Raw genomic sequence first — 25,686 nt, 5'->3', positions numbered from 1 at the left:
AATGCAAAATCTACACTCTTCCAATACCTGTCAAGTCAAACTTAACATCAAAGGTCACCTCTCATCAGACATCCCAATCTCGAAAGGGGTAAAACAAGGGTGTATTCTTGCCCCCTTTCTATTTAATTTATTTTTATCAGACTTGCCAGATTACCTTCAAAAAATAGAATCACATGCCCCTAAACTTAATCAGAAACCAGTTCCTCTCTTACTATACGCAGACGATGCTGTCCTACTATCCTTAACGAGCTTGGGTCTGAAACGTCTTATATCTTCACTGATCCTCTATTGCGAATGTAACAAACTCTCTATAAACTATGAGAAGACAAAAATTTTGGTCTTCTCGAATGGTTGGAAATTAGAGAAATGGAAAATAAGAGGGCAAGAAATCCAACAAGTGAAAATCTATAGGTATCTGGGAATCTTATTCCAGAGCAATTTAGGGTGGGCAACCCATCGCACAAATGCCATAAAACAGGCAAAGTGCATCTCATCAGCAGTTGCCCGTTTTCATTATCAGAAAGGTAATCAATTTATTCCTGCGGCAAATCAGATATTTCAAACAAAAGTGCAATCCCAGATATTCTATGGAATCCCGCTATGGGTCCAAGCATATAACAATGATTTAAAAAAGATTCACTCTAGCTTTCTGAGACGTATTCTTGGACTCCCAGCTATGATCAAATATGAAACAATGTGTGCAGAAATAGGCATACACACAATGGAATATTGGGCATGGTCCACCTCAATAAAGTATTGGTTACGCTGCCACTTTCGCTGCCCTCCATCAAGTCTGCTCGCTGATTTGCTCAAAGACTCCTATAAATCAAGATGGTATCAGCACCTTGAAAAAAAGATTGAATCTTTAGGCATCGAGCTGGAGCCCCTGTACAATTCTAGTGAGCAATATATCTCCCATAATATCCTAACTAGACTAAAGGATGTCGAGAGACAAAATATTATGGCAGCTGTAAACAAAATTTGCTCCCCCATATTCTATGAATTAAATATCTTAGATAGCAGAGCCAATTACGTCACTAAACTAATAATCCCAGCCCAACGTAGGGCTTTTATGCTGGCCCGTTTGAATGTTTTTCCCTCAGCATTTGTCAGGGGAAGATATCAAAACATTCCTAGAAACAAGAGACTCTGCAGATGCTCTATGAATGTCCCGGACACTGTAGAGCATATTCTCCTTCATTGCCCATTGTACAGTACGCTCCGTCAACGCGTGCTGTCCCCTCTTTTGGGTGGTCTGGAACCGCAGCAAGGTGAATGTGTGGGTTTCTACCTATCCGACGTTGACCAAAGGGTAACGGCGGGGGTAGCCGAGTTTTTGGTAGCAGTCCTCCAAGGAGCAGGATAACAAGGAAAACCACTGACTCTATATGTATATATATATATGCATTTAGCAAACTGCTGCCTTTTTATATATATTTCAAGGCTTTTATATGTTATTTTCTCTTTTAAGGTTTTATTTCCATAATGCCTAATAAAGGTTAGATAAAGTAAGTATAACACAGATTATGCATTTAATTGCTCAACTAAATTTCCAGAAATTCATTATGCATGTAATCATTCCATTGAGATCTCCCAAGTTGAATAGTAATAAATAGAAGAGTGATAACCCCTTAAGACAGCTGGCCTATATTTTTGTTACAGTTAAAGCTGCAGTCCTGTATACACTTACCTGGCAGTAAGTCCCATTGAATTCAGTGGCACTTAGCTTCTTCTGTGAATACATCTATAAGATTACACTGAATATGTCGGTTTTTAAAAATTAAATGCACGTACTTACTTGGAGCTGTACCTAGTTCCCTATGACTAGTAACAATCTCTTGCAAGCAACCAAACAGGGAAACTTTTGCAAATCAGAGAACTGGTTCTTTCCCCCCTTTGTGGCATCAGTCTGTCATAAATCACTAATATAAGTGCAGGTGGGCTAGTAAACCTTTGTGGAATCTTTCAAGGCTACTTGATATAAGTGCTAACAAACTTATTATAAAGTTAAAAGTAAGCCACCAGCCATTCACACTGTCAAGGCATTAAAACAGGTGTGGGCGACCCTTGTAGTCCTCAAGGTGATTGTTCATCCCAGATCATCGGTGAGGCTTCCTAGGGCTGATGAACGCTGGAATCCATTAACATCTGGAGTGCCACAGGTTTCCAATTCCTGCAATAGAGGGAGGAAAATCCTTAACTCTTCTTTTTAATGAACTGAGAAAGGACTTTAAAAACAAACTCAAAATTTCCTAATTAAGCATGATACCAACTGGTTGCTTAAACAACATATTAGCCAGGTCTAAATTGAGCATTTATTTTGGGCCATAAATAAGTCCTTTGGTCATAAAACTTAAAAATATTCTTTAGTGCAAGGGGAAAGATAGCAAGGCTACTAAGGAAGACGATTTGCTTGGAGTACAGTTTTAAATTCATTTATTTGGAAATGTCCCATTTCAGAATTTCTGCAAAGTAAACATTCATAAAATTCTATTGTAGGTATTCAGATCTTTCCAGTAGCAAAGTCTGGTGGTTAATGGACAGATCAGTGTTTTCCTATGAGATGGAAAGAAAATGATCACCATGTTATCCGGTGATGAATATTTATGATTCTGCTTCTATGAAATGGAGTATAATATAGAGCTCAGGTAGTTCAAGGTACAGTATAAAATAAATGGAACCAGGACTCTTTGCAAGTCCTGACTAGTGGTTACACGTGGTTGGGGTCAGTCTTGCTCTAACACTGCACCTTGGTTAACTGTAAGCAGGGAAGAGACTGCAGCATGTTTCCCATTTCCTAACCATGGTTAAATGTTAATAGAATTGTTGGAAGGGACCCTGAGGGTCATCTAGTCCAACCCTCTGCAATGCAGGGATCTTAACATGCAGTTCCATATTCAATTCAAAACCATACCAGACCCTGCATAGCTTTCCAAATGTGCTAGCAGTTTTATTGCTGCCCCATAGCCTATTCTCGCATCCACACCAGACCTAAAAAGAAACACGACAGGCAAGCTCTTAAGTCTTGTTGCAGCAAAAACTTGTTTGCGTGCTAAATTAGTAGAAAGGCTAGTCCCTGTGGTTTTTTAATAACAGGTTTGTGCCGTAGCATGTTAACCTGCCGCATGCCAAGAGGGCACAAAGCAGTTTTCAGAAGCACTTGAAGTTGTGGCATGGGGGAAAACAGACTGTGCCAGCTTCATAATATCCCTTCCAAATGATACCAAAGGAGATTACGGCCCTTAAGTGTGTGGAAACAAAAACTAGGCTTTAGTCATTTCTGCTGGTCTTACTTTTGAAGTACCAAGAGGTTGTTAGAAACCAACATAGAAACAAATACAGCTTGCAGTATATGAGTGTTGTAGTGTGTTTCAGATCTAAGGATTTGGGTTCAGATGCTGTCACTAAGGCAACTCAGCCAAGTGTTCTTCCACAAGCGCAGTATGGCTGTCAAAATACAATCCTGTAGTGGGGAAGGAGAGACACCATGTAGCTGCTGAAGCTCTTTTGCCATGGTCCCATCCATACTACCGTGTGTTGCAAGCTAAATCAGACATTGCCAAGTAGGGTAGGCTGTGCATGTTGGCATAGCCATGTTCATCTTAATAATAAGTGCTTCATGTGCCCCTGTACCCCTGAAGTGCAGTACAGACAGGAATGCGACCGTGTTGCCACCATGCCATCCTGCCTAAAGCTACACTAGTGGCCAGAATTGTGGAAACGTTTTGGAGAAAGTGTATTTTCGAAGTTTGATGGCTCTTAACACCACTTTCTTTTGGAGCCATACCATAAAATTATATATCAATGGAAAGATAATTTAATGAAGAATGTAATGCAACAAAGTTTGTTCAATTACCTGTATTCTATCAAAGCCAGATGACACCTAATTGGCTCTCTAAACACTCCTGTTTCTGGTTATTTGGCAATATCTTTTAAAAGAATACAGATAATTGAACAAACTTTGTTGCATTACATTCTTCATTAAATTATCTTTTCATTGATATATAATTTTATGGTTTTACTCCAAAAGAAAGTCGTGTATGAGCCATCAAACCTCGAAAATACACTTTTTTCAAAAGGTTTCCACAATTTTAGCCACTAGTGTAGCTCCTGTTTTGTGGGTGCCTTACTGAAGGGAACTTAATGATCTCATGCATCTGTTTTATAGATGGCTTTAAAAAAAGGTGCTGTTTGTTCACTTCTAGGAATTAAGTACTTATTTTCTTCCAGACTAGTCTTGTAGCCTTTTTATTCATCATGGAATAAATTGATTGTGTCGCATACACAGTAGCTGACCATTAAATGTACATCAGGAAATAGCTGAGATGGCTGATTTTAGGCCTCAAAGAGATGGGTCCTAGAGAGTGAACTTTTGCCCTTCCAGCTGGTAGTAGATCTCATCAGCTGAGTTGCAATTGTTTATAGCTGAATTTTGTTTCTGGTTTTTTGTCTAGAGTCCTGGATTGGGGCTCATCTTGTTTCTGCTCTGCAGACTGGGCATTGTCTAAAATCTCTCAACTGCACCTTGCATACAGTAACTCACTAGAAATCTGCAGCTGTAGTACAACAGCCTGCAAACTGTAGGAGAGCCACGTGCTTTTGACCAGCTTGATTCCTCAAGCATTCAAGTTGCCTAGATACAAGTTTCTGAAAATTGCTGGATTGGATATCTTGGCGAGGTCTGCATCCGGTTTCAAATGCCTAAATACTCTAGGACCGTAACTTCAGATTGCAGCCAGGCTGGCTTGATAGCACCAGTGTGGTTTTGTTTTAGGGTAGCTTGACGGGAACTTTGTGTAAATACCTGTAAATACCCTGTAAATACCCTTGCTTGTCACGGGCTGCTGTGAGCCACTTAAGGAAGGTAGGGGAGCTTCAGAGATTGCTATGTGAGTGCAGTTTATGACTGCAGAAAACAACACTACTTTGCAGGTGGCAGAGGAAAGTAGGAACTGCCTTTGGCTGGTAGGCTACATTTGGCTTGTGGGCAACAAGTTGGGCAGACCTTCTGCAGCATACTTAGGATTTCCTAGTACTTGTATGGAATGTTCTGAAAATATGGGTGTCTGTTCTTTTCAGGATGTAGTAGTTATTCCATCAGGCCCCCTAGGAAGACATGGGCTCCAATTTTGAATAGCAAGGTGGGATGGATTAGCACTTTCTGATTAATTGGTAGAATTAATCATAAATATATTATACAGTGTACCTTGGTTCTCGAACGGCTTGGCTCCTGAACAAATCAGCTCCTGAATGCCGCAAACCCGGAAGTCAGTGTTCTGGTTTGTGAATGTTTTTCAGAAGCCAAACGTCCAACGCGGCTTATGCTCGATCGCAGGAAATTCCTGCAGCCAATCGGAAGCCTGGTTTTCAGACTGTTTCGAGAGTTGAACGGACTCTTGGAATGGATTAAGTTTGAGAACCAAGGTACCACTGTACAAGTAATCAAGCTTTACAGTAAAGTGAATCACATATTGGTGATAACTGATGTCAGAAATGTTAATATGACCAACAAGCATGGCAAGGGTTGGTAACTATTGTTATGGATGGGGGTGGGGTGGGAAAAAGCTTGCATGTTGCCAGAGAGAAGGGGACTAGCACACTAGTCAAAATCTACTATAGTGAGGGTGAAATACTACTAGCAGTACTAAAGGAAATTTGTCCCAAGCTTCTTGCATATAATTATCAGCAGTGGTAGATTAACCATAATTATTCTACAGTGCTTGTGTTGGTCAGCTAACGTTAAAATTCCTGAAAGCGTACTGCACGACCAGTGAAGCAAAATGATTCAAGCAAGTATATTAAATGTTATAATTCCAAATCAGTTCTTTAAGTGTCATTGCTTTAGTAGCTAAAACAGCAAGAGCCCCATATGAGAAGATATCAGTATTGTTTATTGTCAGTTAACTCTTATTTTGCTTTGTATTTATATACCTAAACCTAGATTGTGGATTTTTCTTCTTGTAGTATTGAATTTATTCTGTATTTGTTGAATAGTTGGGTTTTTGTTTTTTTCATTTTTGAAAGTACAGTGATACCTAGGTTTACAAACTTAATCCATTCCAGAAGTCCGTTCTTAAACCAAAACAGTTCTTAAACTGAGGCGTGCTTTCCCTAATGAGGCCTCCCGCGGCTGGTGCCCTTCCACCATTCAGCTTCTGTTCTTAGACTGAGGTAAAGTTTGCAAACAGGAACACTACTTCTGGTTTTGCGGAGTTCTTAAACCGAATAGTTTATAAACAGGGCAGTTCTTAAACCGAGGTGCCACTGTATTTTGATGTTACGAATGTTTGTTGTAAGCCGCTTTGGGCACAGCTCATTGTTGAAAAGCAGCATGTAAGTAAACTTAATCAGTTTGCAATAGTATAAAAAAACTTCGGGGGGGGGGCAAACCCTGCTTAATCAGAACTGAACAGGTTGGCTGACTGTTGCATGGATAAAAACTGGATGGGAAGGAAATCCATCATTGTCTGGATATATAATTTCCTGGTTAACACTGAGAGAAGCTATTTTTAAATGTCGTAGGGATAGAAGTGGAAATTACCCATAGAAATCAACTGAGAAATTCAAGATTTTAATTAACTGGGATTGGGCACTTCAGGACAGAAGACTATCTCTTCCTGGTTTTAGTCTGTTAAGCACCACATTTAGTGGTGGTTGTGTTCTAAGAATAAAAAAATCTACAAAAGTTGCTAGTTCACATTAAAAAAAAATTAATCGGCCCATTTATACAGCCTTAAATTGCTGTCACAATACCATCTATCTGAAAGGAGAAAAGGCAGCAACTTTTCAGTTGGTAAAAACTGTAACATTTTTTCAGTGTGGTTACAGAGACTAAGACTGCTACGATAGGCAGGTTACTAATGACATTGCATATACATGTGCTCAAAAAACCCATTCTGGTTTCCTGGAGACCCTTGATTTACTTCTACAATGCTATTTATACTTCTAAATCAAGGGGGAAATATATTCTCAGAGCACTATTTACCATAGGTGAGTGGCTACTTAAAAGCCAGAGAAAGTGTATTTTTATAAGGAATCCAAATAGCAAGACTATTTAGAGACACATGTTTCCTATTTCAGAAAACATCATGAATTCTGTACTTTCCTAAAGATCAGGGAAGATAACTTTGTCCGGGGGTATCTGTTGCAGAAAAATTCCCCAGAGAGTAGCTTTGTATAGAACTCATACACCAATCCAGTTAAAAGTATATAATGGAATGTAGCTCAGCTCTTCTGAATTATTGATACTTCAGTCAGTGAAGGGATTCCTTAGTGACCAGCAAATCCTTGCTGCCTGTGGTAAGTAAGCTTTTCTGTTGCTAACATTCCTTTGCTACAGGGGACGTTTAATTAAATGCAACTAACTCAGTTAAAGTGAATTTAGTGCTCTGTGTGTGGTTTTCTAAATGAAGCTGTGTACATTGATATGATATTAGACGATGTTTATCTTTTAATGAAGCCATAACGTTAGGGAAGTCGTGTAGTAAAACTTAATTCATAAGACATGCACAATCTCTCTTCTCTTTGCATTTAATTTCCCTCTGACCTTCCCACCATGTGCATAAATGCCTGCTAATTTTGGAATACACTTCATTTAACTGAATTGGACTGTGGTCCTTGCAGGTTTACGCCATACTAAATTTGTTAGACTTTAGGGCGGGGTGGGAAGTCATTTTCACCCCCAGGGCTGCATTTCCTTTTGGGCAGCTTTCCAGGGGCCACATACCTGTGGTGAGGAGGGCCAGAGGCAGAACAACAAATGTGAATGTTATCTTTGTACAGTAGGTTAATTTCTGCAACGTTCCCATACCTCTGTCTGCCCTCCATCCAGACAAGCAAGAGGCATGATCAGAGTTCAAGAATCCATTTACAGTCAGGCAAGAACATTAATGGAGAGGGGAAAGCAGGACCTGTGCAAGGCATGGCAGTTCCCTTCTGTCTTGCTTATACCACTGTTTCCTCTCTGCTTTACTGTACAACATCTCAGCTGCTTGTCTAGACTTAAAGGGTTAAATCTCCAGGTATACATTTCACACATAAGACAGGAGTCAAATGAAAAGAAAGTAAAACGAGGGACTCAACCATTGCATCCTTATTTGTCTGACTTGCAACTTTAAGGAAGAAAATGCTTTGACAGTCTTTCCACCGGAGTCTCCTTCATAGCAGAATAGACAGTCTTCTGGTGTCTCTGTAGCCTCATCACAGCAGGGTTACCTGGTAGCACCAGCAAGGATATTTTTCTTTGAAGCACACAAGTATATTTTGTAGCAAACTAAACTAACTCTTCCATTCATTCGTATCATTAAGAAAAAAACACCCAAGCACCGCAGTCATAGTCGTAAAGCCATTAAGCTTTGCATTTACTTCCTAAATAAGCAGCTAGTGTAAATGTGTGTGTTATGCTAACTGCCATAGAGCAAATACACAGGAACTGAGCGCAGTACGCCAAGTTCCGTTTTAATATACCAATGCAGAAAGAACAGCGGTTTTCCATACTTTCTGGTTCTCCCCTGGTCTTGCCATGTGAACTCTGCAGATCTGTGCTGTGCATTCAACACAAGAGAAGCTGCTTGCACGGTCATAGGGTTTTTTTGGGGGGAAATTCACTTTCCCTGGTTATTTATAGCAGGAGGCATTCCATGTTTTTGTTCCAAGTCAGTTTGTGGTTTCCTTCTGTTTCCAGCCAGTTCCAGACTTCTGCTTGCGGCCATACAGGTTTCTACCATGGTGTCATTGTGCATCCCCCCTACAGTGATAGGTGTGATAAGTGCTATGCATGGTGCTTGTGGTGCTTGCACTGCCACTGGACTCTCTCTTAGTGGTGGTGGCGGTGGTTTGGACGTCATGGTAAAAGTAAGGATTTTCAGGCCTAAGTGGGAACTGTGTATCGTCTCTTTTCCTCCCTCTGCACTATGGACCAAAACAGGTTCTGGGCTGCAGCTTTCAATATTAGCAGAACTTAAGCTGCTTAAATGTTCTGACCCCTGTGCTTGAGTAGGGCCAGCTGAGGTGGGCTCTCTTAAGATAATTATTGTGAATGTTTGCATTTTTCCGTTTGCCAGTCAAATGAATCCATTCACTCTAGCTCTCTCAAACCTTTGGAGTGCAGGTTAGTTTTGTTGTACAGATTACAGTTGAAAATTGCCGTAGACTTTTTCAAGATTGGCTTACTTTTCAATGAAGAGCTTAACTTAGTGTACAGATTTGACTGGCTATATCCTGATTCTACATTTTCATCCCCATTCCAAGGATTCACATTGTGATAGTACCTTAAAAACCTGTGGAGGGTGTGGGGCAAAAGACACTTGCCTGTGGCCAGCTCTGTATGTCATCAGTAACTAAGTCAAAACAGCTGGGGGGGGGGGGTTTATACAAAGAAAAAATTGTTGTGGCAACAGAGATGGCATAGACATTTGAATGTGGACATTGTGTTTATGCTGTCTCAAGGACGAGGATGGTTCAGCAAGACAACCTAGTAATTTTTAAGTTTAAATGCTGTTTCCATTAACCCATGGGTCATAAATGCTTTTAAAACATACAGTAGGCACCAACAACCAGCAGATCCAGGGCTAAATCTGACCCACCTAAGAAGTGCTGTCCGGTTCCCTTAGTCCAGGGCTGGGAAACCCGTAGCCCTCTAGATGTTTTGGACAAGAAAACCTAGAGGGCCATGGGCTCCTCATACCTGCCTTAGCCAATCCAGAAGCATGTGTTTTTGTGTGGTGGGGAGGGGTCATATATATATATATATATATATATATATATATATATATATATATATATTTGCTTTCGTAGATTTTCACGGGTACAGGAATGCAGGTTTTGGTGTCCTCGGGTGTCTTCCCGTGTAAAAGTTGGGGTGTCTAGGCGACGTTTCGACGAGGTCTCACTCGTCATCTTCAGGCTGGTGCTTTCGGCTTCTTGTTACTGGAACAGAGCGGGATCTCAATGTTTGAGTTCCTATAAATACTGTAGAGGGGGTGTGGTGTCTAGCCTCCAATGTTCTGGGCAGAGAGGAAGTTCCCAGGCTAGTGTGCCTTTTCTTCTTTTGTTCCTTAATTACTTGAGAGATACCTTGAGTGATTTCTTGAGTGATATCCTGAGTACCACTTAGGTGGGTCATTAGGTGTGGATTAGTTGCTAAAGTCTTTGTGTCTTGACCTCTTGAACTTTGTGAAGAGTTTTCCTGAGAAGATGCACCAACCAAAAAATAGCCAATATCCTCAGAAACCCCAAGGATAAAATCCAGTTGGAAAACCAAGGGATCTATGAAATACCCTGCAAAGTCTGCCCAGCCACGTACATTGGACAAACAAACAGACGAATAAATGCACGTATCGCAGAACACAAGAATGCCGTCAAAAAAGAAGAAAAAACTTCCTCTCTTTTCCAACACATGAAAGAAACAGGACACGAAATTAATTTTGCAGATTCCAAATTGCTCTTTAACACGGAACATCACCACAAGAGAATAATCATGGAAGCCATCGAGATAGAGAAACACCCTCACAACATGAACAAGCGTGACGACACATCCCGCTTGCCAGACATCTGGAAATTAGCCCTCCCCACAAAAACTGACACCAGATCCAGAGGCACACAGAACGCCAACACCAATCAACCACACCAGACCCAAACCCAGACCCTCTCCACAGATGAATTACTGACACCATCCAGTAGCCAATCCATGGTGGCACCTCCGGATGCTGCACCCCCCTGCAATCCCTACACAGATCTGGCTGACACAAGCCACAAAACCACAGCTCGCCCCTATACACGAAGCCAAGCCAAAGCACAACTAAGTGCAATACAGCCATCTTCTCAGGAAAACTCTTCACAAAGTTCAAGAGGTCAAGACACAAAGACTTTAGCAACTAACCCACACCTAATGACCCACCTAAGTGGTACTCAGGATATCACTCAAGAAATCACTCAAGGTATCTCTCAAGTAATTAAGGAACAAAAGAAGAAAAGGCACACTAGCCTGGGAACTTCCTCTCTGCCCAGAACATTGGAGGCTAGACACCACACCTCCTCTACAGTATTTATAGGAACTCAAACATTGAGATCCCGCTCTGTTCCAGTAACAAGAAGCCGAAAGCACCAGCCTGAAGATGACGAGTGAGACCTCGTCGAAACGTCGCCTAGACACCCCAACTTTTACACGGGAAGACACCCGAGGACACCAAAACCTGCATATATATATATATATATGCTTTCGTAGATTTTCACGGGTACAGGAATGCAGGTTTTGGTGTCCTCGGGTGTCTTCCCGTGTAAAAGTTGGGGTGTCTAGGCGACGTTTCGACGAGGTCTCACTCGTCATCTTCATCATCATAATCCAAAAGGAAACACCCCCCAAAAACCAAGACACAGAAGAAAACAATGGCATGGCCCTCCTTCCTTATATCAAGGGCACTACAGATAAAATTAGCAAAATCCTCCATAAACACAATATCAAAACAGCCTTTTGCACCAACCAAAAAATAGCCAATATCCTCAGAAACCCCAAGGATAAAATCCAGTTGGAAAACCAAGGGATCTATGAAATACCCTGCAAAGTCTGCCCAGCCACGTACATTGGACAAACAAACAGACGAATAAATGCACGTATCGCAGAACACAAGAATGCCGTCAAAAAAGAAGAAAAAACTTCCTCTCTTTTCCAACACATGAAAGAAACAGGACACGAAATTAATTTTGCAGATTCCAAATTGCTCTTTAACACGGAACATCACCACAAGAGAATAATCATGGAAGCCATCGAGATAGAGAAACACCCTCACAACATGAACAAGCGTGACGACACATCCCGCTTGCCAGACATCTGGAAATTAGCCCTCCCCACAAAAACTGACACCAGATCCAGAGGCACACAGAACGCCAACACCAATCAACCACACCAGACCCAAACCCAGACCCTCTCCACAGATGAATTACTGACACCATCCAGTAGCCAATCCATGGTGGCACCTCCGGATGCTGCACCCCCCTGCAATCCCTACACAGATCTGGCTGACACAAGCCACAAAACCACAGCTCGCCCCTATACACGAAGCCAAGCCAAAGCACAACTAAGTGCAATACAGCCATCTTCTCAGGAAAACTCTTCACAAAGTTCAAGAGGTCAAGACACAAAGACTTTAGCAACTAATCCACACCTAATGACCCACCTAAGTGGTACTCAGGATATCACTCAAGAAATCACTCAAGGTATCTCTCAAGTAATTAAGGAACAAAAGAAGAAAAGGCACACTAGCCTGGGAACTTCCTCTCTGCCCAGAACATTGGAGGCTAGACACCACACCCCCTCTACAGTATTTATAGGAACTCAAACATTGAGATCCCGCTCTGTTCCAGTAACAAGAAGCCGAAAGCACCAGCCTGAAGATGACGAGTGAGACCTCGTCGAAACGTCGCCTAGACACCCCAACTTTTACACGGGAAGACACCCGAGGACACCAAAACCTGCATATATATATATATATATATAATTAAGCATATGTACAAGCATATTAAGCATATGTACAAGCACATAACCTTACAAACAATAACAGAACTGTACACAGAGCATTTTGTTGTTGTTGTTTAGTCGTTTAGTTGTGTCCGACTCTTCGTGACCCCCAGGCACTTCTGTCTTCCACTGCCTCCCACGGTTTGGTCAAACTCATGATGGGAGCTTTGAGAACACTGTCCAACCATCTCGTCCTCTGTCGTCCCCTTCTCCTTGTGCCCTCCATCTTTCACAACATCAGGGTCTTTTCCAGGGAGTCTTCTCATGAGGTGGCCAAAGTATTGGAGCCTCAGCTTCACGGCTTCACAATCTGTCCTTCCAGTGAGCACTCAGGGCTGATTTCCTTCAGAATGGATAGGTTTGATCTTCTTGCAGTCCATGGGACTCTCAAGAGTCTCCTCCAGCACCATGATCAGTATTAATTTTTTTTACAAAGATGCAATTCCATTCTATATAGCCCAGCCACAATGAAGAGTGAGTCATGGGAGGAGTAGTAATGTGATTTGCCTTTATATAACTCAAAACCAGAAACCAGACCACGTCAAACTGTCTGATTTAGTTTTTCTGCAAACTATGCATTAACAGCTGTTCAGATAAAGCAATGTTCCATATACAGTCATATTTTGGATCTTGAATGACTTGTGAGTTGAAAGTTTTGGGTCCCAAATGCCACAAACCCGGAAGTGATTGTTCCGGTTTGCGAATGCTCTTTGGAACCCGAATGTCTGTTGTGACGTCTGCAGGTTCCAATTGGCTGTAGGAGCGTCCTGCAGCCAATCGGAAGCTGTACCTTGGTTTCCGAACTGTTTTGGAAGTTGAACAGACTTCCGGAATGGAGTCCGTTCAACTTCCAAGGTATGACTGTCTTAGTATATGCTTTAGGCATAGGAACTTTAGATTGTTTCTAATCTGGCTGCTGATAGTACATAAGTACTAGACTTTTATAAATTATGGGAGGATTAACATACTGGTAATTCGATAAAGAAAGAAGGGATCTGGAGGCAAATGTTGTTGAGTAATAGTCACTATCATTGAGAAAATCCAGATCCAGAATTATTGACTCTCCTTACATTCCCACCACAAATGAATGAATGAACCCTTTCCCCACACCCCATCCAATAAGAAGGAGACACGGTATTCATAATATGGAAAGGTGTCTAGTGCCATCACACAATGACTTTAAGAATGGCCGAAATGGACTTAATAGGGGGGCTTCACCCATAATCAATCCCATTGTGCCTCATTGTATGGGTTCTGTGGCCATGAGACGGACTATTTGTTGTTGTTTAGTCATTCTGTTGTGTCTGACTCTTCATGACGTGAGACGAACTATAGCAGTCTCTTTTGCAGAGATGGCTCTCCCCTTGGTGTGACTTCGGTAAAACTAGTTTCTGACTCAGAGTAAATAGGGCAGAAACACTATTTTTCAAGAGGAGGATATGAATAAAGGGTATGCTACTCTGAAATAAGCTTTTGATAATTCGTGAGTCTAACCAATATTGGCTAGCAACGAATATTCAGATTGGCAACTTAATCTCCATCAGAGCAATGTGCATTGGGACATGGTTGGAGGCTTCGAGCTGAATTGGAATGAACCATTCCAAGTGCACCAGAGAATCACAGCAGTCTCTAAACTGAAGAGTGCTTCCAATATTTCTGCAGTTACGGTTCTCAAGACCTGTAACTTAAAATGTGGATCATTATCGTTTAGGGCTGAAAGAGTAAACATTCTTCCTTCAAGTGCATCCCATTGAATTTGCTGAGTTTTAATTACACCTGGGGTTAGGCTATGTGATGGTTATATGTAGATTTGTGGGGTGGTTTACACATGCTTGTACACCGCTTGTTGATTTCTCTGCAGTTGATGATAGGCAGCTGAATGTGTGAACCGTCACTCCATTGAAAAGCATTGCATTTGAGAAGATGTGCCAGTTCTGCTGAGGGTTGTTAGCTATGTGACAGCTCCCTCAAACATGCAACTTATCGCTTGATATGACAAACACTCAGTTTGTGCACCAGACCAGTGTTTCTGCAGAATTGTGCCAGCTAACCAGTTCCCTGTTTTTTGGAATAAAAAATATGTGTTCAAATGCTGAAAAGAATTATTAGAGGAAGCAATAAAGTACATTGGAGCAATGGACCTTTTCCTTCACCCCTTCTACTCTCTGGCTGAACTATGTATAAATAATACCTTGTTCGTAACTGCAGCCAGCCTTTCACAACACACTGTTTAGGATACAAAGCTAAAGAGTAAACTGTAGTATCTTTCCACTGTGCTACTCCCCCCTTCCATATTTTTAATGTGCTCTCCATCTGTTGTTTTTGGGACTGTTCTGAGGAGATGATCTTTACAGGAGCAACTCAGTTGCATACCCATAAATTTCAACCTGGACATTCCATTGGGTTTTCTGTTTTTCTCAGAGACAACAACCCTGTTGATTCAAGGAAGGTATTTTTAGTAGCTACTCAGTAAGTCTCCTTGAAAATGCACTGGGCACTCTCTCTAAGATAGACCACCAAAGAGCTGACTAGGACAGTCTGCTTCAAGCTATACAGCGGGTCAAATGTTTTTGTACAGGAGCAGTGCTCTAAAACTTCCTTGTTGAATATTCAGTAGTATCTGGGAAGCTGTCTTGTATACCTCTCCCCCCCAAAAATCCTGCATTATTGATTATATAAGATATATTTGCTACAATTTTGTCCTGCTTATGGCTATTTACTCTTTATGTAGAATTTATGTAGTTCTTTCTTCACAATGTATCGTCACAACAGCCTTATTAAATGGATAGTGGTTTCCATATTGCAAGCAGGGAAACTGAACAAGGAACAATTATTTGTTCAAAGCCACTGCATTAGTAAAGAATTCTGAGTATTGATTCTTGATCATAAGTATTGAGAATGGAAGTCTATATTTTTTAATGCATTTGCTTCCTGGAACTTTTTCTTATTGTTGCACTAAGTCAGTTCACTGTCAAGATCTCCTTTGCTTTTCTTGCTTTCCTTTCTTTGCTCGGCTCTCTTTTTATTATTCCACCTGCATGTGGGGCTTGGAAGCTCCAACAGCTGTGGGGGTTGACCATGCAAATCTTTTGCAATTGGCTGAAACTAAACATCTTTGAGCAGCAGCAGTACAGTTGGTGTCCCTGACCTCAAATGCATTTCTAGTAATGTGGCTATTTATTACATTTGTTTATGCAGCAAAGCAGCTGCTTTTCATGGTCCAAGTCAAAATGGCAGGTCTTGTCCAACTGCAGGCTTGATAATCTCCCACCGTATTTGCCTTCCCCATCTGCATTCCTGTTTCTGTATCCCAAGTGGGCAAGTGGGTATTTTACATATGAGCTCTCACGCAGAACTGAAAGCACTAACAAGAGTATTGAACACTTAAAATATATATCCAGACAAGTATTCCATATTCCATACAAGACAGGAGTAACCAATGTGGTATCCTCCAGATGTTGTGGACTACAACTCCCATAAGTCCCAGCGAGCAACATCTAGAGGGCATCGTGTTGACTGCAAGGGCCTTCAAAATCCCATGAATTGACAGCTTAAAAAAATAAATATGAATTTTACATCTAGAGAATAAAAACGCCAGTTCCCCTCTCCTGGAGTACCCTTTTTTTTAATAAATAAAAAACAAAGACAAAATACACTTCTCTTTTCCTCTTTTCTGTGTTTACAGGTATGGGGTCAGTCCTGAGAACATCATTCTGTACGGACAGAGTATTGGAACCGTTCCCACTGTGGACCTGGCATCTCGGTATGAGTGTGCCGCTGTAATCCTTCACTCACCCTTGATGTCTGGGTTGCGGGTAGCTTTCCCGGACACTAGGAAAACATACTGCTTTGATGCTTTCCCAAGGTATGTGCAGAACTTGCTCCCAGGAAACCATTGTTCATTTATAATACTTAAATTGGACATGTACCTTTCAAAATGACAACAACTAAGCAAAGGCCATGGGTACGTTACTTAGCCAAGAGTAGATGTGGTGGCCTCAGGAATATCAGCATATTAGAGGGTAAAAAGGCCCCTGCTCGGTGGTGCTTTGAGGGTTCTTTCTGCTAGATATATCCTCCATTTAATGTTCATCATGAAGTATGTTGGTGATGATTTAATAAGGGTGGCTTCATTGGGAGACAGCACCTGCAAAGCATGCCAGGAGGGTTCCATGTTCACTGCTTGGCACCTTCACGTTATTTATTAAATTTGTTTCCCACCCTTCCTCCCTGAAGGGTGCCCAGGGTGGCAAGTAGCATAAAATCTGCTGAAACCATATCCAGCATACAATAATGAAATCACAGTGCCTAGGTGTAACTTTTCCCTTCAAAAGGCCTGGGGAAATAAAAGTGTCTTAAAATTCTGCCTGAAAGCACTTGGGAGAAGGGGACTGCCAGATTTTCCCTGGGAAGGGAGTTCCAGAGGCGGTGAAGAGCAGAAAGTGACCTCTGAGACTGTGGGAAGACGCTGGCAGCCAGAGTTGATCATGCTTGGCATGATGGGCCAGCATCTGGGTCAACAGAAATATCTTCAAATGTTCACATATTGCTATATACTTCTTAACTTGATCTGGCATCTTGAGTGCGGATCCACTGCTGACCTTTGCAAACCAAAGGTATTCTGTGTTTCTCCTGTAAATGCTTTTTGCGTGTTCTTTAAAAATATTGTGGGGTGTGCCTTTGTCCCATGTTGGAGGGAGTGGTGACTGGACTGGACTGGAGAACTGTGAAGGGGATATGTAGTTCAACTTGTATTGACCTTGAAGGTGAGAATGGTGGGTGTAATTGCATACAACTTGTAGTGGTGGTTGAGTATTAGTCAATGACTGGTTACAAAAACTATTTCTACCTCCATAGTAGGCACCCACTTCAGTATGGATGTTCTAGTTCCACCCCCACCTTCAGAATATGAAAAGTCACTTAGCTGAACTGGTTCCTGTGTCTTGTTCTGAGGGAATGCATAGCACTTAATAAACTCTGCGGTTAGCAAGTTTGAAATGGTCCAGAGCGCAAGCATTTTGGTGGTACAAGATCCACTGAAATGAATGGGCCAAGCTTTGAAAACCGGAGCTGAACTGGAGCAGTTCATCCATTCTTGGAGGGATGTTTCTGGTGGGTTGCGCTGGAATTATGTGCTTTTGCTATCGTGTCTTGGTATAATTCCTCTGCCCTCCTGCCTTTCTAACAGTTACAAATATTTACTATATGACAAATTCTTCCTCTGAACATTCAGGCTTTAAAAAATTATTCACAAGGTTTGGAACAGAGCTTGGATGAAATAGGCCAAGTCAAATAGGAGGTGAAAAACATCAGGGCAGAGACAGCGGAGGTATTATATCATTCACTTTCTCTCTTTGCTTTCTTGAGAGCTGTTTCTTACCAGTGGTCTGAATTCACTTGATCTGTTAAATGCTTTGGTACTTGAACGAATCCCCCCCCCCCCCGCCCTTGTAAGAGAGAGAAAATTGTTCATTGCAGTTTACACAGAAATCTTTTGTGTTTGCTGATGTCCGATAGTCTCTGTAGATTTCTCTAGCTGCAGAACGGTGTGGTTAGGAATACCAAGTGAGGCTAATGTGCTTTCTGAATGCTGCGTTCCCAAGCAGCTGAGCTGGCAGTGGGATGCCTTCCAGTGGTTTTGCAAGCTGTAAATATTGTTTTGCTGAAATGCCTGATTAGGGATGAATGACACTAATTATGTGAGCACCACAATGGAGAGACTTCCCCCCTCAAGTTTCCTAAAAGTGAGGACTGACAATCTTGCTGTTAAGTCTTTGCATACATAATTTCATTAAGTGTTATTAATACATGTATGGGAGAATCCCATTTGTGGCTGTGTCAAGGATTCCAAAACGTAAGTTAGCAAGGGTAAGATACATTTTAAAAGAAATATATATTTGGGGAAGGATCCCTCTGAGTTCTCACTGAATCCTCACACCAGTTCACTACCCTGTTAGAAATAAAAGACATAGAACAGTGGTTCCCAACCTGTGGCTGGCAGACCTCCAGAGGGCTGTGGGGTTATCCCAAGGGGTCAGTAGCAGTGGCACAGGACAGTGAGTCCCTTGAGTGGCAGGGTGGAGGCTAGAACCAGGACAGGAGGGCAGGTGCTGAGAGCTGTGGTGCCAGCAAGGCAGAGGGACGGTGGCGGCTAACTTTGCCCTTCATCTGAGGTGTGTGAGGCACTTGAGTGACAGGCTTTTTGGTGCAGGGTGTGCCCAGTGCTGCCGTCCATTGGAGGCTCCTTGGTCTCCCTCCCTCGCCCAGGGTCTGCCCTGCTAGCAGAGTGACTATCCTTCCAAGATGAGTGCAACCCCCATTCTTCATTCCCTTTGGCTTTACCCAATTGCTTCCATGCCACTGGTGCCTCCAACAGAATGATGCATAGTGAAACCAGCAGGCAGAAAAAATGAAAAGGAGCTGCATGCTGTGGTACAGCAGGGGTAGCCAGCTGGCAACCCGGGTCATGGCTTGGTGGTAGAGAACATCAGAAGAACCTGGCTGCTGGGTCAGACCAATGGCCAATCTGGTCCAGTGCCCTATGGGAAGCCTGAAAGCAAACAGCATGTGCTTTGCATGCAGAGGGTCCCAGGTTCAATCCCTGGTATGTCCAAGGAAGGCAGATAAAGCCCCCTGCCTGAAACCATGGAGAGCCACGGCCAGTCAGTGTCAACAATACAGAGCAAAATGGGAAGTGGTCCAGCATGGTATAAGGCAGTTTTCTATGCACACTCTCCCCAGCACAGCTCCAGTCGAATTCCAGTGTGCCTCAACTGTTCACTCCAAAATACAGGCAAATATCCTGCTAACCCCCTCCTCCCTGGTGGGAACAGCATCTAAAGTTTTGGCAGAACGCTTGTCTCGTTTCTTCTGTTCTTCCCATTTGCTTCTTGCATGGACATCAGCTGCTGAGTTGCACAAAGAGAGACTTCAGACAGAGACTTTGATGTTGTGCACACTGGGACGGAGAGGGTTAAACGGCCCCTTCCCTGTTCCCCATTTCCTGTGGGAGTCAGGATGAACAGCCATTTCTGCCAGCACCCTTTGCTGAGTTCAGAATATGGCCTCTCCTTAATAAAAGCAATAGCCGTGAGCTGACATCCAGCCCTCCATGCTGTACTCACAGAGAGGGCTGAACATAATATTTTGCTTTCTTCCTCTTTAAAGATTCACAAGAGGTTCTTGCATCTCCCACAACAACTGCCCATGGTTGCCTCAGAGAGGCCTGCCTCAAAATCTGAGAACTGTGAGCCTCCGATGACCTCCTTGTATTAATTCTGTTTACTTATTTACATTGTGAATTTCCAAAATCCACTGCGAATCTCCAAGTGGCTTCTTAGAAAGAGCAGCTGTAGCCTTCCTGCCAGGCACAGTTGGACAGTGTTGGCAGAAAAGAATGAACAAATGGCACTTTCTTTTTCGGGACATATTGATGGAAAGACACAGAGCGTAAAGCTCTGAACATGAGAGTATTCTAATTTAACAACAGCAGCATGAGTGCTCATCCGGGCTTTAGAAGCTTCAGAAGTGGCCAGGCTGAATTAGCCATTTCTTCTTCTAGAATGCTGGAAACAGATGACAACAATTGTGACTTGTGTATCCCTCTGGCTTTTCAGTTACCTGCCAGGAGCCCTTTTCACAAGAATAGTAGATAAGACCAGTCATTGAATTAGACCACCGTCCTGCTTCCTCATAATGGCCCACAAGATGTCTCCAGAAAGCAGGGAATGAAGACAGTTGCCCTCTCCTGCTCTCTCTTCCTCCTCCCAGTTGTTTTTTAGAGGTTGTCTACCTCTGAAATATTGAGTTTATATATAGCTGGGCCCTGTTGCCCCTTATTGTCTCAGAGCAGGGCCATAGAACATACCCAGTGCTCTCCTGTAGCTGTTTGTTGCGAAGGAGCATCTGCAGTGGAAGATGGAGTTATCTTTCAGGTGCTGCTGCTGAGGACCAGGTGCACATCCCGGGAGTCATTTTCGACTCACAGCTGGTCCGAAATGGAGGTTCAGGTCAATTCTGTGTCCAGGGCAGCTGTCTACCAGCTCCATCTGGTATGCAGGTTGAGACCCTACCTGCCCATGGACTGCCTTGCCAGAGTGGTGCATGCTCTAGTTATCTCCCACTTGGACTAGTGCAATGCGCTCTATGTGGGGGCTAGCTTTGAAGGTGACCCGGAAACGGCAGCTAATCCAGAATGTGGCAGATAGACTGGTGACTGGGAGTAGACACTGAGACCATATAACCCCAGTCCTGAAAGACCTACATTGGCTCCCAGTACGTTTCCGAGCACAATTCAAAGTGTTTGTGTTGACCTTTAAAGCCCTAAATGGCCTTGGCCCAGTATCCCTGACGGAGCGTCTCCACCCCCATTGTTCAGCCCGGACACTGAGGTCCAGCGCCGAGGGCCTTCTGGCGGTTCCCTCTCTGTGAGAAGTGAGGTTGCAGGGAACCAGGCAGAGGGCCTTTTCGGTAGTGGCGCCCGCCCTGTGGAACACCTTCCCATCAGATGTCAAGGAAATAGACAACTATCTGACTTTTAGAAGACATCTGAAGGCAGCCCTGTTTATGGAGGTTTTTAATGTCTGATATTTTATTGTGCTTTTAATTCTGTTGGGAGCTGCCCAGAGTGGCTGGGGAAACCCAGTCAGATGGCCGGGTTTTAAATTGCTTATTATTATTATTAATCTTTCCCAGAGTTTTCCAAAACAACTATGACAAACTTGGTTTTCTCTGGTTACTGAACTTAACCAGTAATGCTTTTCTCGTTTTTGTCTTTTACATCCTCAGCATTGACAAGATCTCTAAAGTAACCTCTCCTGTCCTGGTGATTCACGGTACTGAAGATGAAGTAATAGATTTCTCGCATGGTTTGGCGATGTACGAGCGATGTCCCCGGGCGGTGGAGCCCCTGTGGGTGGAGGGGGCTGGCCACAACGACATAGAGCTTTATGCACAGTACCTAGAACGACTAAAACAGTTCATATCTCACGAACTCCCCAATTCCTGAAGAAACCTACTTGATCTCTTTTCCTTTTCTTCTTCTTTTTTTTTTACCTCAGTTAACTGTGAATGGAAGAATTTACCTGTTTTTGCACATGCATTAACTGGCTTAGCTGTAATAGCTTTATACTATGAATAAATGCCCTCTCATTAGGGTTTATCCAATCAGCTCTTGACTGTCTTTTTATATCAGGAAACTGTTCTAACAGTCACTACTGTAATCCCAATTGTTTTTTTACCTTCAACACGCTAGAAAAGCTGGGAGTTTTAGAAGGGGTGCTAGCTAAACTTGAGGGATACTACTTAATCTAGCAGTTATAATACTTCCAACTTTTTCCCTACCCAACCCTTCAAGTTGCTTGTCTTATAATGTTTTCTTTCTCTTTGAGAAAAAATCTTCCCACAATCTGGAATGCAAGAAACCTGGATGATAGCTTCCTACTGATTTATGGAACCAGTCTAAGAGCATTCTCCATGTAAAATTTCTAGCTGTGCTATTGTAACTGGAAAGGTTTTTTTTGTGGTGATTTCTCATTGTGTTTTTTTGTTTGTTTTTTGCCAACCTTCCCTTCCTAAGTAAATTAATTAATGAAAATTTCCCGGGATCACCGATTTCTAAATGGGGCTAATTCTGAAATGACCTTTCACCAGTTTTCTGCATATTTACAAAATATTCCTAAAGGAATAATGACTGAACGGCTAAACCCTTTAAGTCTTTTTACTTTTTAAAAAATGTGTAAATTTACTAAACCCAGTTATTCAGATGATGTTTACACTCTGAATAGAAGCCAACTTTGGCATTTCCTTGTGTAAAGCATTCCTTATAGAGGTTTTTAAAAGTATTGTACATAAGTGTATTTACATTTATGCATAACTCCTGATTGGTAGTTTAAAACTTAAGTCTAGTTAACAAATTCTGGTTTGTATATGAATACATTTTGTTAAAGTTTTTATCCCTGCATTATTTTGCTATTAAAAGTTTTATAATATTTCCAGGACAACTAAAAATATTTACACATTTGTTTTTGACAAATTTATGTAAAAAACTTTCATTGAAACTGATCCTTTTTGTTTAGGGGAAATTTTTCATTCTCTGACACTGGAATCGCACAGAATATGCAAGACAATTAAATCATTACACTAAGAGGCCTGAGATTTTTTCCCAAATTGTACGGCCTTAAATGTACTGTAAGCCTCTGATTGTTGTAAAAATGGATTGCGATGGATTATGGTTTGTGTTCTTGTTGCCAGAATGCAACAACAGTGATTGTAATGGAATAAAGGATGCATGGAATAGAGAATACTGGAGTTTGCTTCACTTTGTCCCATGATCAAATTGCACCAAAGGTCGTATATAAGTTTTATTACTGACACCAATCAAAGGAAGAGGTACAGACAGTATTGTGCTGCAGTGTAGACCGGAGACTGTTAATGTAGTGTAATGACTGTGATGTTGGGCTTGAGTCCAGTGGGTCCTGCATTCAAATCTTGACTCCCGATTAGTCACCAGTAGTCTGCATGCTTTTCATGTTGAAAACCATCTATGGCTTTCTCCCTGCTGCCGATAGGCTATTCTGGACTAAAATGATGGGCCAGTATCCCTGTTTTCTAGGGACAGTCCCGGATTTACAGAAGCCGTCCCAGAATGTCCTGTTTTTCCATGGGCACCTCTATTTTCATCAGAGAAATGTTGGGAGGGTTATGCAACCCTCAAGCCAAGGAGATAACTATACAACCTTGAAGGCTTGGGGAAGTTTTTTAATGTCAGCTAGGTGGGGTATAAATAATAAAATTATTGTTATTATTACTACCACTATAGAATAGGACATCCCTATTTTCATCAGAGAAATGTTGGAGGGCATGGTGATGTGACTCAGCCGAAGGCATCTTCATCTTCAAAGTTAAACATGGCAGCCATTGTATCCCAGTCCAGGGGCATTCAGACTTTGTCTTCCTGGACCCCTTGCACATCACCAGAACAGATTGGCCCTTTCCAGCACATTGCAGTCTGCTGCATGTTCTAGGGGCTGTTAGGGGCAGTGGCAGTTACCGTATTTGTCGCTCCATAAGGCGCACCTAGTTTTTAGAGGGGGAAATCAAGAAAAAAATCTTATCCATCCCGCTGTCTTGGCTTCCTCTTTAGCCGCGCGCAACCTCTCCAGCCGAGAGAGGCTGCGCACGGCTATGGGAGAAGCTTTTCCACGAGGAGGGAGAAGGGACTGACTGGCCGCCTCAGTCCCTTCTCCCTCCTGGGGAAAAGCCCGCAAGAGCCGTGCAGAGCTTGTGTGCGGCTCTTGGGGGCTTTTCCTGCCTGCCTCCCCCCTGCATTCGCTCCATAAGACGCGCACACATTTCCCCTTACTTTTTAGGAGGGGAAAAGTGCATCTTATGGAGTGAAAAATACAGTACCTCCACAATTTCTATAGAAGGTCAGCAGTGGACTTGCAAGCTGTCTTTCATAGATCCTTAGCCTGCTGTTCTGAACGTCCTTGCCGATTGAGCCCCCCATTCCTTGAGACACAGGCTGCAGGATGCTGTTGGCCTAATCTACCCCAAAGGGCTATTTATGATACACCATCCTCATGTTAAGGAATGTGACCGTTACAGTACAGTACACTAAAACGGAAGCCTTCCTTTTGACTTGTGTAATGCAACTGCTTATGAGTGACACTTGATCAGCTCAGAGGGAACTATTCACTCAATGGAAATCACAGCTTGGTACTTGTGTTTCAGTTTGGCCGTCGTGGCCTTGCTTTGTCAGGAATGCAATTAACTCATGTCAGTACTTCAAGTGTGTACAGATTTGATTTCATGAAACCACAGGGGCAGAGTAATTAACATTAGACTGGTGCTTCCTTTCAGTACCCGAAACACACGAGAAGAAAACGTCTTCCTGTTAATCCACAGTATCTCTGAAATAGCCAGTCTAGTTCTAAACTTATATCCAGCGATTTTTATTTTATTTAGATTTGTACTCCACTCTTCAAATTATTATCAACACCATAAAATAACTGAAGTCTTGTGGCACCTTAAAAAGATGATCCAAACTTCTTATGGCTTAAGCTCTTGTGTAGTCATAAAATTGGAAGGGACCCAAGGGTCATCTAGACCAACCCCCTACAATACAGGAATAACCACATGTTGTTCCCCATCCAGTTTGAAACCATACCAGACTCTGCTTAGCTTTGCAAATGTGCTAGCAGTTTTCTTGCTGCACCACTATGGAAGCTGTTTCTTTAATAAATCTGTTACTCTTTAAGGTGCCACAAAACTTAGTTGTATTTGCATGGCTAACTGGAAATAAAATGACTAATACAAGCTTATAAAAGACAAAAAATAATAATCCAAGTAAAACAAATATTAAGGGTTTGCCTGGTGCCAGCAAAGCATTCCAAACCCAGGACACAAAGTGCTGGAAAAATCCTCTCCCCCTATAACCACTTGCCCCAGCTCAGAGAAACCCAGAGAAGGGTCTGATTTAGTCCCTTCTAAATTATATGAAGGCCTCTGCGGATGCAGCTCCCCTTGGCTAAGGTTCCTCACTCAAGAACATTCTGTATTGCATTTTCTTGTGCTGTAACTAGATTACATGTTCCCTGTTTCAAATGAGAGAAAAGAACAGAAGAAAAGTCTCAAACTCTTAAAAGCAACATTTTTTTGGCCAACCAAAGTAGCATCTTTAATAAGCGGATACCTGTGTTAAAAAGTGGATACCTGCAGTTCCTTTTTGTGGACATTAACCCTTATTCATGAGCAACTTACACGCACACTATGTGTTTACCATCACTGCTATAGTACTACCTACCTATTCTGCTCAAATGCTGAATAAGTTCTCATTTGTCTCTTGGCCTTATGGGATACTTGGTCTTTTTCAGTCCACTGCAATGAGATTCCTTATAGCAAAAATCTATGGAGGTGTTATACTGCAGCAGGCTGGGTTTTTCCCCCTGCTGAATTTATATATGGCAGGGAGGAATTAGCAAACAAACAAACAAACCCAACGCTTTCTCTGTAAGTTTTCATCCTCCGAACTTGAATTTCATTCCCTCTTTCTACAGCCACAGTAAATACCTTTAAAAGATTGCCTACAGAAGACTTTTATCCCTTCTCACAAAAATGATATTTACATAGCTTTCAACATTTTGCTGGTTTGGGATGCATGATATTAAATG

At 42.2% G+C, this 25,686-nt stretch overlaps 1 protein-coding gene and 1 long non-coding RNA gene across 2 annotated transcripts in view; both read left to right on the top strand.

Annotated features, from left to right (window-relative positions):
* ABHD17C (abhydrolase domain containing 17C, depalmitoylase) overlaps nucleotides 1-22,815 on the top strand; it is a 30,565-nt gene extending 7,750 nt beyond the window's left edge. Inside the window, exons 2-3 of the mRNA XM_083712904.1 lie at nucleotides 16,200-16,379; nucleotides 21,302-22,815. Of these exons, the coding sequence (XP_083569030.1) occupies nucleotides 16,200-16,379; nucleotides 21,302-21,521 (400 nt within the window). The 3' untranslated portion in view covers nucleotides 21,522-22,815. The remainder of the gene's footprint in view (nucleotides 1-16,199; nucleotides 16,380-21,301) is intronic.
* LOC310831831 lies at nucleotides 12,969-16,138 on the top strand. The gene is made up of 2 exons (XR_014558005.1): nucleotides 12,969-13,792; nucleotides 13,850-16,138. It is a non-coding gene; the product is annotated as an uncharacterized lncRNA (long non-coding RNA).
* Nucleotides 22,816-25,686: the final 2,871 nt, after the last annotated feature.

The sequence above is a fragment of the Podarcis gaigeae genome (genome assembly GCF_964106915.1).
Source record: "Podarcis gaigeae genome assembly, chromosome: 14".
Taxonomy (NCBI): domain Eukaryota; kingdom Metazoa; phylum Chordata; class Lepidosauria; order Squamata; family Lacertidae; genus Podarcis; species Podarcis gaigeae.
This window is presented reverse-complemented; position numbering and strand designations above follow the sequence as displayed.